At 39.7% G+C, this 15,598-nt stretch overlaps 1 protein-coding gene and 1 pseudogene across 8 annotated transcripts in view; both read left to right on the top strand.

Moving 5' to 3' along the window:
* FAM13A (family with sequence similarity 13 member A) overlaps nt 1-15,598 on the top strand; it is a 291,012-nt gene that overhangs the window by 92,056 nt on the left and 183,358 nt on the right. For 7 of the 8 annotated variants that reach the window (XM_053666331.1, XM_053666328.1, XM_053666326.1 and 4 more), the window contains exon 5: nt 5,659-5,812. In XM_053666331.1, the coding sequence (XP_053522306.1) occupies nt 5,659-5,812 (154 nt within the window). Of the gene's footprint in view, nt 1-394; nt 460-5,658; nt 5,813-15,598 lie in introns of those variants that run through there. The other variant, XM_053666333.1, reaches the window with a different exon arrangement.
* Nucleotides 5,552-5,672, top strand: LOC119046138 (uncharacterized; annotated as a pseudogene).

Below are 15,598 nucleotides of genomic sequence, written 5' to 3'. Positions count from 1 at the left end.
GCATGTCAGCATTTATTTGCATGGAATGAATGTGGACAAGATTGTGTAATGTGATCTAATGATAATACAGTTAGGTACATTCAGTCCTGGTGAACTGAAGGTATTCTAAAAGTATTGATGAAGCAGATGATGACAGTACAAAGAGAGGTTACAAATGAAATATCTCATCCTTCTTTACCTACTTAAGCCTTTAAAAAAAACACAGTGCAGGCACCTGCCCTGACTGGGAATCAAATAGGCAACCTTTTGCTTTATGCAACTGTGCCCAATCAACTGAGCCACACCAATTACACACCTGCCTGGGTTGCTGCATCCAGGACTTCCAGAACATTTGAGTAGATGTGATGAGTGTGGGCATCTTTGTCGTGTCTAATCTTAGAGGAAAGCTTTCAACTTTTTACTGTTAAGTATGGTGGTGTCAACTCTAGACTTATCATATATGATCTATATTATGTTGAGGTATGTTCCCTCTATACCCATTTGTTGAGAATTTTTATCATAAGTGGGTGTTTTGTCAAATGTTTTTTCTGCATCTATTGAGAGGATCAAATAAGTCTTACCTTTTATTTTGTTGATGTGGTATATCATACTGATCAATTTGCAGATGTTGAACCATCTTTTCATCCCTAGAATAAATCTGAATTGATCATAGTATATGATGTTTTTAATGTATTGTTGAATGTAGCTTGCTGATATTTTGTTTTGGATTTTTGCATCTATGGTTATTAGGGATATTAACCTCTAATGTCTTTTTCTTGATGGTTCCTTGTCTGCTTTTGCTACTAGGGTAACTAATAATTCCTTTCAATGCATTGTCTCTTAAATCATGCAGAAAACAAGATTTGGAGTTACAAATCAAAGTTATAGTCTTACTGGCTTTTACACTAATTAATTTTGTGCCTTAAATGTAGTAGTTTCTTAAATCATGTAGAAAATAAAAAGTGCAGTTACAAACCACTGCTATAATAATACTACCTTTTATATTTGCCCATATATTTACCTTTATTGAGATCGTTCTTTCTCCATAAGACCTCAAGTTCCTAGTCCATGTTCTCTCAGTTCACTGTGCAGTGCCTCCTTGAGCATTTCTTACAGGCCTGGTCTAGGGGTGGCTGACTCCCTAAGCTTTTGTTTATCTGGGAATATCTTAGCTTGTCCCTCACTTTTGAAGGACATTTTTGCCAGATATACAATTCTAGTGGACAAGTTTTAGTTTTGGCATTTTGGATATATCAGTCTTCTGACATCCAAAGTTTCTGATGAGAAATATGTTGACAGTCTAATTGAGGATCCCTTGTATGTGATCTCTTTCTGCTTTCAAGACTCTCTTTCTCTTTGTCCTTCAAAAGTTTAATTGTAATACATCTCAATGCAAGCCTCTTAGGGTCTTCTGAGCTGCTTTGATTTTTATATTCATGTCTTTCATCATGAACTTTTCAGCCATTATTTCTTTAAATACTCATTCCGCCTGTTTCTCTCTTTCTTTTCCTTCTGGAACTCCCATACTGGGTATGTTCATCCACTTGCTAGTGTCCTGTGGGTCCATTAGATTATGTCTTCTTTTCTTTTCTTTTTTTAAAATATATTTTATAGATTATGCCATTACAGTTGTCCTATTTCCCCCCCTTCATTCCCCTCCACCCTGCACATCCCCTCCCCCATCATCCCCCCCTTTAGTTTATGTCCACATGTCTCAAGTTCTTTAGATTCTGTATTTCCCATACTATTCTTGCCCTCCCCCCTCTCTATTTTCTACCTACCATCTATGCTACTTATTCTCTGTTCCTTCTCCCCCCTTCCCCTCCTCCCATTGCCCTGTTGCTAACCCTCCATGTGATCTTCATTTCTATGGTTTGCTCCTGATCTAGCTGTCCTCTTAATAACTGTGAGTTTGCTGTCCTTTCACTGTTCATATTTTTATCTTCTTTTTCTTAGATAAGTCCCTTTAACATTTCATATAATAAGGGCTTGGTGATGATGAACTCCTTGAATTGGATCTTATCTGAGAAGCACTTTATCTGCCCTTCCATTCTAAATGAAAGCTTTGCTGGATAGAGCAATCTTGGATGTAGGTCTTTGGATTTCATGACTTGGAATACTTCTTTCTAGCCCCTTCTTGCATGTAAGGTCTCTTTTGAGAAATCAGTGTGATGGGAGTTCCTTTGTAGGTGACTGTCCCCTTATCTCTTGCTGCTTCTAGGATTCTCTCCTTCATTTTAATCTTGGCTAATGTAATGATGATGTGCCTTGGTGTGTTCTTTCTTGGGTCCAAGTTCTTTGGGACTCTCTGAGCTTCCTGGACTTCCTGGAAGTCTATTTCCTTTGCCAGATTGGGGAAGTTCTCATTTATCATTTGTTCAAATAAGTTTTCCACTTGTTGCTGTTCCTTTTTCCCTTGTAATACCCCTATAATTCGGATGTTGGAATGTTTAAAGATGTCCTGGAGGTTCCTAAGCCTCTCCTCCTTTTTTTGAATTCTTGTTCCTTCATTCTTTTCTGTTTGGTCATTTTTTTCTTCCTTCTGGTTCACTCCATTGATTTGAGTCCCAGTTTGCTTTCCATCACTATTTCCTTGTGCATTTCCCTTCATTTCAATTAGTTTAGCCTTCATTTGTTCCTCTAATATGTGACTAAAATCAACCAGTTCTCTGAGCATCCTGATCACCAGTATTTTGAACTGTGCATCTGATAGGTTGGCAATTTCTTGGTTGCTTAGAGTTATAAGCTCAGGGGGTTTGAGTTCTTCTTGAGCCATAATGTTTTGCTCTGTTCCCGCCTGTTTTGTATGAGGGGCAGAGCCCTAGGTGTTCACCAAGGCAAGGCAACCCAGTCCCTGGGTTGTGACGCTGTATGTGGGGGCAGGGTCAGAGAGGGGCAATAGTGGTCCCCTCTGCTGCTTCCTTCAAGCAGATGGGGCCTGTGTGGTCTGTCTCACTGCTTGCTCCTTCACCTGGTTTATCTGCATGAGAATGTGTGACCGCGGTCAGCCTGCTGCCTTGTGCCCTCACTGGGTCCGCCTGTCACAATCCCACAACTGGGATCTGCCAACTGGCATCCATGTGCCTGGGTCAGTCTGGCTGAGTTTTCCTGCACAACCCTGCTCTGCCAGTCACTGGCTCCGCCCTTCTTACTAGTCAGGCTGAAAGGTTTGTTGTTGTCGGACTTCCGTTTAGTTCAGTTTTCTGTGTTTTTGTTGTGTTTTTGTTACTAAAACTTTGTTGTCTTTAAACGTGGTTGTGCAAGGAGGCGCAGTGTTTTCACCTATGCCTCCATCTTGGCCAGAAGTCAAGAATTTGCTCTGTCTTCTTTTCTTAATCTTCTTCTTCCTGTTCCTCAGTCTCAGTAATTTCCATTGTCCTATATTCATGTGCACTGATTCTTTCTTCTGCTGGCTCGGATATGCCTTTGAATTCTTATAGGAAATTTTTCATTGCAGTTACTGTATTTTTCATCTCCAGAATTTCTTTCAGCTTCTTTTTGGTATTTCTTTTTATTGATATTTCCATTTTATTCACATACTATTTTCTTGACTTTTGTCACATCTCCCTTTAGTTGTGGGGGTGGGCATCTTTAAACAGTTCTTTCAACATCTTTATTATATCTACCATTGTGTCTTTTTTTCAGGGACAATTTCTGTCAATGTTTTCTTCCTCGAAAAAGCCATACTTTCCTGTTACTTTGTATACTTTCTGGTAACTCTGGAAATCAGATTCTCCTTTTCTTCTTTCCCCCCAGGCTTTGCTGTATATATTTTTATTGATTTTTTTTAAAATTGTGTAGACACCCTTATGCCAAGATCAGCCTAAGGTGTAAACTTAAGGTCTTTTTAGATCTTTTTAAAGCTTTTCCTTGGGAATACATAGGCTACTCAATAATGTTAAATAACATTTCATATTATTGACTGTCCAAGTATCAATATTTTCTTCTATAAGTTTTTAAACTCACGTTTTTGTCTCTTTTTTAATAATTCACTTTCTTATTATTAGTAGGAATTCTTTACACACTGTGGTCTGTCCAGAAAGTATCTAGCCACATACTAGGAAAAATACAGACATTTGTTGAACAAGATACAAGATACAAGAAGCATTGTACATAGGACAATAATGCCTAAGTCTCCTTCAAAGTAGGCACCATGGGATCTCACACAGTTCTCCCTGTTGCCATCAGCTTTCCCGTCGTATTTTCCTGACTCTTATCCATGATCTGAAATCTCTTCTCTTTCAAAGATGATTTTAGTTTTGGGAAAAGCTGGAAGTCACAGGTCTCCAAATCTAAGCTGTAGCAGGGTTGACTATCCTGGGTGATTTGATGTTTTGCCAAAACACTCTGCATGAGATGTGATGCACAAGCAGGCACTTTGTTGTGATGAAGCTGCCAATCACCAGCTGCCAAGAGCTGTGGCCTTCTCAATCATCAAAATAGTTTCTGCAGAGGACTGTTCAAGCTTAAAACAAACTTTGATGCAGATTCATTGCCCTATTTGCTCAGTTGTTTTGAATGCAACAGCCACATATACTCACTCAACAGCATCTACTGTCCCCACTAGTACAGTGAAGTCCTCACTGTTCACACGTGCACATTCCAGTCCACTCTCCTTGGCTGCCAGGTTACATCATTGTCATGTAAACTGTTCTTGTTACGTTAACAATAGTTGGGCTTTTTCCGGACAGACCTTGTATTCCACTAATCGTACTGAAGAGATAGTTATCTTTTTTTTTTATATTGTGATGTCCTCTGCATTCAGAGGGTTTTTCCCACTTTTGTTTAAATTATGGAAATTTTTAGACATACCAAAAAGACAAAATAGTTTAATAAATCTTCTGTGTACCCTTCACAAAGCTTCAACAATTATCAGTATTTTTCCCCAGTAATATTCATCTTTTCCTCAAATTTTTGTACTTTTTGCACATTATCTAAGAAATCATTAAAGATTGCAACACTATTATTTGTGTGGCTGAGTACTTCTGTCATGATAAAATACCCATTCTTTTGTCATGACACTTTATGGCTTTTACTTTTATGTAAATGTCACCTTACATGTAGCAATTCCTAACATATACAACACATTATTCCTAACATATGCAACACATTATTGCACATTATATTAACCTATCACTTCTTTCTGAACAACAAGTACTTTTCTTATTCAGCACAGGCTGTTGATTCAGATCAGATCTTGGGAATCAGCAGTTGTCCCAACAACATCGTATGTGTCACCATAAAGCAGGGGTGTCAGACTCATTTTCACCAGGGGCCACATCAGCCTTGCAGTTGCCTTCAAAGGGCCAAATATAATTTTAGGCCTGTATAAATGTAACTACTCCTTAATTAGGGGCAAGGAGCTCAGCACTGCCACTGGGTGGAAACAAGGTCCCGGGCTGGATAAAACAAAGTGGAGGGCTGGATTTGGCCTGCAGGCCTTGTGTTTGCCAGAAAGCTTATTGAAAATCCCATATGTTCTTGTAAGAAGGCTGCTCAGTCATTGAGATGTCAAACTGTACACCTGAAATAGCTGTTCTGGCGTTTTTGTTTTTACAAAGTAATTCGCCTTGGCTTGGTGCAGTGGCAGTATTGTAGCCAGTGTGGTTTATCTGAGGCACAATTATTGCTAATTGAAAACTTTTCCCAGAGTAATTCGATGTCTCCCTTTATTTTTAGTGTGCCACCTGGGCTTGAATGCGTGAAAGAACAAGAGCTCTGCAACAAGATAATGGCTACAATACTAGAAAAGTACAATACCCTGTTTGAAGTAGAATGCGTAGAAAATGATAACCACAGGTTTGAAAACCCAATGAAGCTCGTCATAGTAAAAGTAAGTAAAAATTGCTATTTAATTTCCAGTATTGCTGTATTTTGCATGAAAGTCGTTTATTTAAATCTTTCTTTGTCATAAAAATTCCATATAGATATAATTTCAGAATATCATTCCTATGTTTATTTAATTCTTTTTATGAAGTCTATTCTGTGTATCAGTGTTTGTATTCTTCTAAGATTAGAGAATAATTTGAACTGATGTTTCCTTGCTGCTATAAAATCATCTCAGAAGCATTTAATGTGTGCTCAGTGTTGTGGTTGATCGGGTGTGCCCCCTTTCTGTGGTAGTCTGGTGGTAGAGGGGGATATGACATACGCTTATGTCCATGTTCAGGAGTGCTAGCCTACTGAGTAAACTGCAAAATTCCTTTAGACAGTATTACTGTGTCTTTTTGTCTTTCTTGTGTCTGGCATACTTTCAAGTTCAACTTTAGATTTTAAGTCCCATATCTGTAATCATTTGTAACTATTATCAATAAAGGAGAGTATTTTTAAGACCCATAAAGGAATTCTTGATAATACTATCTAAATATTTATATGCATTGGCTGATAATTTATAACATTCTTTACACATTAGGTAAATGCATGTAGGTCTCTTAAGATTTATAATTGAGAGTTAGAGGATAAACATCCAAACTAAACCCTCCAGATGAGGGGAAAGAGGGGGGGGCATCTACTTCTGTCTCATTTACATTGAGGTGAATCATGATGAAACTGATAGGGAAGGTTCCCTTGGGAGGTTTCCTGAAACTTATCAGATTTGTAGACTGTACTCTTGTTGACTCATATGGCAGTGAATAATAAGATGTACTTGGCATGGGTGTTGAAAGGGTGTTTTTGTTTCTTCTTCCAGTTGAGGCCATGTCTTTGAAGAACTAACAGGCAATGGGTACCAAGTAGCACCCTATCAAAACAGCAAAAGAAGTCAAAAACTGGGTTTTCTTAAATGGGGGCTCATGTTATTAATACACCAGATGCACTGTAAGGGATAGAGCACATCTGACAGAAATACACTAGACAGGAATCTTGCCAAAATTATGAAGAGAACTTTAAACTGAAATTTGCACGCAGGGAAGAGCAATGCTCAGATAAAATGGTACAATGAAATACCATGGAGAATATCAAGTGTAACCCAATGCCTGAGGTAACATGGAAGCTGAGAAAATGTCAGTGATTAAAAAGAGATAAGCAGAAAAAAAACCTACTTATATGAGTTTTGCTACCAAAAAATGAAATAAATTGTTTTCTAAATAGAAAGAATTTACTTTTAATTTGTTCTCTCGGTTCTTGTAGTACTTTGCGAGGGGTTTCTTTTTAAAATGTTAGAACTGTGATTGACTTTCTTTCAGCTCTATGTCTGATAAATACTTTTAACAGTCATACCTTTCAATGAGGTCTGATAAAATAATGAGGAAATTCTCAAATATAATGAAAATAGGCAAGACAAACTTTCTGAGATTTAGGTAATCTCGAGACTATGTCAACAAAGGGTTATAGCCTATGCAAGTAAAATCACACTGATTGCGATACACAAAAGAGTGCCCTGCCTAGAAATCCTTAAGCTCGTAGCTTTAAGCATGGTGGAGAACACAGCATGGGAGTCCAGGATAAGACACATCAGCCACAAATACTGTGTGAGCTGAGTACAGAAACCTGAGGTGGATGCATAGGACTGCTACTCTCCCAGTGCAAGTTCCAGATCTGGCCCAGAGGCAGGCGGATGTCACGACTGGAAACTACACGTCCATGCTCTGGAAGCATCATTCTGCTAAAGCAGAATATTTTATATATTTTTTTACTTATCATGCTAATACTCTTATCTCTGAGGGGGTAGGTATTGCAACAGGGGGCTGCAATGTTATGAACTTAGTTGTAACCAATAAGGATGAAACAGAAGTTATGGACATTGTTTTAACAGGATGTACCAATGCCATTTTAGGTTCCCTAATAATGAAGAATATGCTAGCCACAGTTACATGTATAAAACTGGACATTGTTTAGAAAGCAAATTTTTAAGTTACTGAGATCATAGAAACATATAAACCAAGAGGAAGCTAGAGAAAAAAAGAAATTGGGAGGCTGACAATGAAATCATCAACATACTGAAAATAGTAAATATAAAAGGGCAATCCAAATTCAAGTTACCATTCCAATGTGTACAAAAAGAGGTAACGGGCACAAAACAATTGATAAATACTCAATATTTGAGCTGAAAATAAGCTTAGGCTCATGAAAACCACTAAGGTATCAAACAGCAAAAAAGGTATTTTAAATGGGAAAAAACACTCAACATGTCCACTAACACACTTCTGTGTACCCTGGGATAGGAAACAAAGTCAAAATATTGGCTGACATTTTCATGATATTTGGGGGCTAAAATGGAGATTTGGGGCTCAGATGAGTATAAATTGATTGTATTTGGTCCTGAATGAATAACTTTGACCAAAGCATTGGATGTGAATTGGTGTTAACTTCAGGAGGGGTCTCTACATTTATTTGTGTTATCAGTACTTTAATCACTGATTTGAATAAACATATTTGCAAGTGAAATAAAGCTGGAAGAATATAGGTCAGATATTGTCTGGTAAAGAGTAACAAAATGGGGTATGTGTGTGAGAGAGAGCGTGCATGCATCTGTTGTAGACTGCTCTGCCTGGTTCAAGAAATTGTATCTCGACCCCCTGTGGCTAAGGGCAAGCCATGACCTTTGGAATGCGAGCCCCAGGAGACAAAGCTTACCTCTGGTAGCAAATGCTGCCTCAGTTTCCTCTCCCTGCCCCCAAAGCTTGGTTGGAAGTCAATGATGGGTAAGACCCCTCACAGCAGGGGGCAACCTAAGCCAGACTTCTTGATCACATGGGAGGCCTTCATAGGACTCGGGGAGGGGGGAGCTGCAACAAAGAGGGAGCAATGGACTCTCGCCCCCGGCTTTGACAAAGCCCAGGTCCCCATGTCTTCTGGGAGAAGTGCTTCCTGGCTCTAATCCCCTTACGCCTGAATAACTGATGGGGAGGGGTGCAGCTCCTTGCCTTGGTAGTGTGTCCTGGGGAAAAATCTGGCATCACAAAAATTTCCTGATAAACCTGTGAAATCTGCTCTGCTAAGAGTGCTTTCATTCATATGTTAAGGGTTCGAGCGGGAAACCCTAAAACTCTGTTCCTGACAGACTCTGACTCAGACTAAGACCTCAGATTTCTTTGAAATGTTATCTACTGTTTGATTCTTGCTGCCCTGTATTCCGATGTATTACAACCCAATAAAAGTCTCTAGAGGAGGGGGCTCAACGCCTTTTTTCCCTGAGAAACAGACCAGTGCTCACAGCCTTTTTCCTCTGGGAAAATGACCACCTCTCCTCCCCAAGCAGATCACATCATGTCTCAGTCATGTTTACTTTCATCCGTGGCGGTCGGGGGGGGGGGCATGCAGAAAAAGTCGCCCCCACATGCATACACCCATACTGCCATTTCCCTCTTCTTTCCTTGCTTAAAATAACTAAATAAAATACAATTTTATTTGGACCTGAAGCTATGTGTTGAGGTCAGATGGGCAGCCCCAAGGGATGAATGAATCATATATAAATGGTCTATAATAGAGTGGTGTTATAGTCACTCTTTAGTCAGTGATTGATGTAAAAGCCAGAAGAGACACATTTGTGGCCAAGAAGATGTACAGTAAAGCGCCTCTAGGAAAGATTTCCACCCCTGATTAGAGAGAGAATCAAGAAATATTTAAGAGATAAGGGCTGCAGTTGCCTCTGGATGGCATTAGGGGTGGTGGCGATGTCCATGGTTAACTTGGATAGTGTTCAGGGAGCTCTCTGGGGTGATAAAAACGGTCCATATTTCAGTAGGGAAGTGGATATGGGTGTGTGCATGTGTCAATACTCATTCAGTTGTACACTTAAGATTCATATCTTTTACTGAACATGAATTGTTTTTAATTTACAAAAGAAAGAAAGATGGTAGACCTCTGAATCAAAATGCCAAAAGATGGAGGTGTAGGTGGAAATACCTTGCATCCGCGCACAACCAAATCTAAAAACAACAAAGTTTTAACAATAATAAACACAACCAAACCACACAGAAAATCGACAATATGGAGTCCAAGAACAATGAAATGCTCAGCTAAACTGGTAAGAGGGGCAAAGCCAGCAGCAGAGCAGGTTGGCCAAAAAGATCCCCGACCAGGGTGGTATGCAGGCAGCTGAAGGTGCGGATCCCAGGTGCAGGCTAGCTATGGGCAGACACAGGGAAGAGGCACAGCTGGCTGTCTGCGGTGGAGCATTTGCATGCAGATAAACCAGTAAAGAGGTGAGCATTGAGACCGCATGGCGCAGGGCGGCGGGCTTGCACATTTGTGCTCAGATAAACAGGTGGGAGTGAGCAGTGGGACAGACTGGGCAAGTAGAGAGGACCACCATTGCTTCCTCTCTGACCCCGCCCCCATATATAGCATCACAAACCAGCGACCTGGGTGGCCCCACTCTGGTAAACAACTAAGGCTCTGCTCCTCATACTTAACAGGCACCAACAGATAAAAACATAGCTCAAGAACAACTCAGAGCCCCAGAGCCGATAAATCTAAGCAATGAACAAATAGCCAAACTTTCAGATGCACAGTTTAAAATACTGGTGATCAGGATCCTCACAGAACTGGTTGATTTTAGTCACAAATTAGAGGAACATATGAAGGCTAAACTAATTGAAATGAAGGGAAATACACAGGAAACCAATAGTAATGGAAAGGAAACTGGGACTCAAATCAAAGGAGTGGACCAGAAAGAGGAAAAAAATGACCAAACTGAAAAGGATGAAGAAACAAGAATTCAGAAAAAGAGGAAAGGCTTAGGAACCTTCAAGACATCTTTAAACATTCCAACATCCGAATTATAGGGGCACCAGAAGGGGAAGAGGAACAGCCATGAGTGGAAAACTTATTTGAACAAATAACAAAGGAGAATGTCCCCAATCTGGCAAAGGAAATAGACTTCCAGGAAATCCAGGAAGCTCAGAGAGTCCCAAAGAAGTTGGACCCAAGAAAGAACACACCAAGGCACATCATCATTACATTAGCCAAGATTCAAATGAAGGAGAGAATCCTAGAAGCAGCAAGAGATAAGGGGACAGTCAGCTACAAAGGAGCTCCCATCAGACTGTCAGCTGATTTCTCTAAAGAGACCTTGTGGGGAAGAAGGGGCTGGAAAGAGGTATTCCATGTCATGAAAACCAAAGACCTATAACCAAGATTGATCTATCCAGCAAAGTTTTCATTTAGAATGGAAGGGCAGATAAAGTGCTTCTCAGATAAGACCAAATTCAAGGAGTTCATCATCACCAAGCCCTTATTATATGAAATGTTAAAGGGACTTACCTAAGAAAAAGAAGATAAAAAAGATGAATAGTGAAAGGACAGCAAACTCACAGTTATCAGCAACCACACCTAAAACAAAAGCAAACTAAGAGGACAGCTAGATCAGGACTGAACCATAGAAATGACGATCACAAGGAGGGTTAGCAACAGGGGAGTGAGAGAAAGAAAAGGGGGGAGAAGGTACAGAAAATAAGTAGCATAGACAGTAGATAGAAAATACATAGGGGGAGGGTAAGAATAGCAGGGGAAATACAAGATCTAAAGAAGTTGAGGCACATGTTGATGAACTAAAGGGGGGAGGAATGGTGGGGGAGGGGTGTGCAGGGTGAAGGGGAAGGGGGGGGGGGGGGAATAGAACAAATGTAATGGCATAATCAGTAAAAAAAAATGCCCACCTCTCCTGTCTGGTTTTGGATGTTTTATGCTTGGAGCTGCTGCCACCATCTTTTGTCTTCGATGAATGTATCAGACATACTGAGGCTGACAGATAGCTAAAGGAGGGAAAAGTCTCAGCTCCTCACCACCGTTCATATGCCGAACCAACTCTGACCATACCTACCTCTGGACTTTTAGTTGCATGGAAGCTATAAATGTCTTCATAGTATAAACTATCTTTAGTGGAGTATTTTGGTTCTTGCACCAAAAGCCCCATATCTGATATAATCACTATAGTTGGAAAGCACTATACTTAGGTTCATAAAATGATTTACACCAGTATAACCAAGAAGAGACCAAAATAATAATAGTTAAACTGAAATCATCCACAGATTTTAGTCAAATTTTGGACAGTATGAAACATCAGTGTGATGTGTTTGCCAAAAACTAACCACAGATTTCTTCACTGACTATGCCAGTGTGTCCAGAACAAAGAGTGCATGTCTCACTGTAGTGGGTGGGGTTCAGACAGTATCCACGGCGTCATGTCTGATTCTGAGTACTGCATTCTGACTCTCCTGACGGGCACCACTGGTCCTGGTTTATTTTCATTAAATATAAATTTGCCTGGTTGACTATTTTACTTCAATTTCCATACTGCTAATGACTTCTAAATCATAATTCTAGTCCAACCTACCAGGACCCATATTTCCCACTACCAGTAAAAAGCCATGCTAGTTATTCAAATTTCTCACACCAAGAACATTTTCTCCAAAGCTTTGTCTGTGCTGCCATCTTGATACACAGAGATCTGATCAGATCACTGAGGAGTAGGGAGAGGGAGGGGGAAGGGTGGTAAGAGGAGGTTGCTTATGGCAATGGTAAACAGCTTGAGATTGGCTGAAAAGCTGAATACCTCCAGAGAACATGGAATTATGGGCCAGAAGATTTAAAATAGGAGGAGGGTAGAGACTGGCTCTTGGGCTCTTCCTCCTTCCTGCCTTCCTCAAGGATGCCAGGATGATTGTGCTGCATATACACGCATTTCCCAAAGGATGGTATTTTGGATGGAAAGGAACTCTGGGCACAGCCTAGGGTGGGGCTGGCCTGGCAGAGGGTGGCAGGGTTATTCTTTGGGTGTACTAGAGGGCATGACCTCTGAGCTAGGAGCCTGCCATTCTTCCAAAATCATGTAGCTTTTGTATCTTATGTTGTTTTAGTTTGTAAACTAGTCCTATACAAATAAGGTAATTAAAAATAGGGTGGATGATAGGGGAATTTAGGAATTAAATACTTTAACCTTAATTGATAGGCCTAAGTGACTAATACAGGTGGAAAGCTATTATTCCAAAATTGTGTAGCTTTTGAATAAAGACTCTTTTCCTTTATCACCAAACCTTTGTCTCCAGAATTTTCCCTAGAGGGTTGAATCAGGCAGCAGGGCCTCTCTTGCTGTTGGATAACTCTTTCCATCCTTAGTTTGCCAGCCCTTGCCCACCAAGCTAGAGTCTTTACTTTTATCCTTAACTCCTGGCCCCTTCTAATTCCCACTGGGACTCATATTGTCTTAGACATATCTCTGGACATGGGAGTCTTGTGTCCACCCACTACCACTGTCTTAGATGAGGCCCTTTTCATAGCCATACATTTTTCTAACTCTTCTCCCACGTCTAGGCTCACCCCCTTCTCATCTCTTCTCTGCCAGTGATAGAAGTATGTTCCTAAAAAACATACCTGCTCATAACATTCCTGTATTAAGCCAGGAAATCTTTTGCTATTGTTGGTTTGCCTCTCACCCTTTTGCTGGTATTATCAATTAAGTCTCCTCTACTTGAAGTTCAGGCCCTTTACACTGTCCCCTAACCAAACTCCCTCCTTCAATTCTTGAATGAATATTGAATGGTTTTTGTCATCTTTCTGTTTCTCTGATTTGTCTTCAGTTTCCTTCGAGGGCTTTTTCTTCTCAATCAGAATTAAACATTGTTATTTCCTGGGCTCAGTCCTAGGTGTTCAACCCAGAGCTCTCCTCGGCAAACCATTCCTATATAATTCATTCAGGTGCCTTGCCATCACTTGCACCTTCCTGTCCTATAGATTCTCATTACCTTTCCCTGCCCTGAACGTGCGACGCTCCACCGGTATTCTGGGGATTAATGAATGCCTCATCTATCCACACCAGCTTGATGTCCATCAGTCACTAAAATGAGTTAATTCCACTGCCTGAGTATCTCTTAAATCTCTCCCACCCTCACTAGTGTTTCTTCATCACCTCTCATTTTGGATTATTGCCACCATCACCTGGTAACTCAGACTTACTGAGTCAAAAATCATGGCAGGGCTGATATTTGCATTTTAAAAGGCTTCCTTGGCAATTTTATTAATCAGCCAGATTTGGGAATTGATTGATCATTAGGTGACTACTACACTAGCCTTCTTACTGGTTTCACTGACCCTAGTCTGCCCCTGGACTCCATTTTTCCTTTTCTGCTGCCAGAGTTATTACTTATCATGCAAATATGAAGATGTCACTTCTCATATCAAAATTCTTCAGTGGGTCTTGACCTTTACCTGTCTCTGTATTATACAATCTAAATCTTAGCATAATATACAAGGCTTTTTATTATTTGAACCCACACTGCCCATTCACATTCCTTTCCTACCACTCCCACCCGTACATTCGATGCACTTGGCAGTCATGGATTGATGTGATTGCAGATACCATATTACTTAAAGTTTCATGTTTGTCAATCTGGTTAGCACAGTGTCTGGCATTAAAAAGTCCTTGAAGTCTGTGACTCATCTCCATTTATTTTACTGAAAATAATGTCTATGATCATAATTTGTATATAGTAAGAAATCAATGTTAATAAGTGTTTACAAATTAATTGAACATTAGAAATATGATAATTCACTGAGTATTTCCTGACTGCCATATTTAAGAAAAGGTATTAATGTTTCTAAAGCCTTTAACAGTTCTGCAAAGAGCACTTGAAATTAGGATAAGAAGGCCTATGTCTGTATAAAGTGGTACTCATCAATATGACTGGGCAAGTTATAATATTTTGTCTTTGCAAAGGAAAGAATCTGCACCCTCAATACACAGGAGAGTATGATTTTAGTATTTACTGTTTATCCAGATCTGCTTTTAGAAAATGAACCATTTTTAAAAACACGCACAAAACTCCTTTAAATGAAAGTTTAGGAAAGAACGGGATATTTAAGTGTCTCTGTAAAAAAAGAAAAATCGTGAGGATTTCAATAAATTGCTGAGGAGAGAGGAAGCAAAGTGGAGACCTAAAAACCTTCCATTCAGAAAAGTATGCTTTAAGGCATGAAACATTTGTGTAATGGTAAACTACTATGGTGTTTAACTACGCAGTTAACACTTATAGGAGTGGTAGAAACATCAAAAGTTTAAAAGAACAGGATGGATTTCATTTAAACTATAATTTAGATTTTTGCTTTATCTCTTTGGTGTAAGCAGGAAATTGGTGTGATTTTCAGTGAAGCCTTTCTGTAATAGACAGGCTGCAAAATTGATCATGACTTCTGTAACGTATTCATTAGCCTCACTTCCAGGCAGGCTTGCTCTACCAGAAGGCCAAGGCAAAGACAAAGAAAAATGGTTTGTCTGTAGACTCCTCTTTCAACTCCACATGCCCTGCCATTCTTTGGGAGTAAGCCATGGTTCCTCTAAGGTTTTTCCAAATTCTGCAATCGTTTGGCAATGTCCACTGGATCTAGTTGTTCAGTCAAAGGGATCTTGATTGGCCTCTTAGAACTGACATTTGGAGAAGTCTGTAGTCTGCTAGAGGTCTAAGAATATACATGTTGATTCAACATTTTGGTTCACATTTTAATGAATTTCACCAACTAGTCTTTACATTTAATTGTCTTATAGTTTTGGCCATTGTTTGTTTCAATTAATGTGAAGTTTCTTTTCTCTATTTATTTTTTGTTTTTTGTAAGTTTCAAGGAGAAAGCATAAATAGAAGCACTTTTATTTTGCCAAACTAAAAATTTAAAGGGGTATTTGTGA

This window comes from Artibeus jamaicensis, unplaced genomic scaffold, assembly GCF_021234435.1.
Source record: "Artibeus jamaicensis isolate MK-2021 breed Jamaican fruit bat unplaced genomic scaffold, CSHL_Jam_final contig_452, whole genome shotgun sequence".
Classification (NCBI taxonomy): domain Eukaryota; kingdom Metazoa; phylum Chordata; class Mammalia; order Chiroptera; family Phyllostomidae; genus Artibeus; species Artibeus jamaicensis.
Note: the sequence above shows the minus strand (reverse complement) of the source record. Positions and strands in the feature narration are given on the sequence as shown.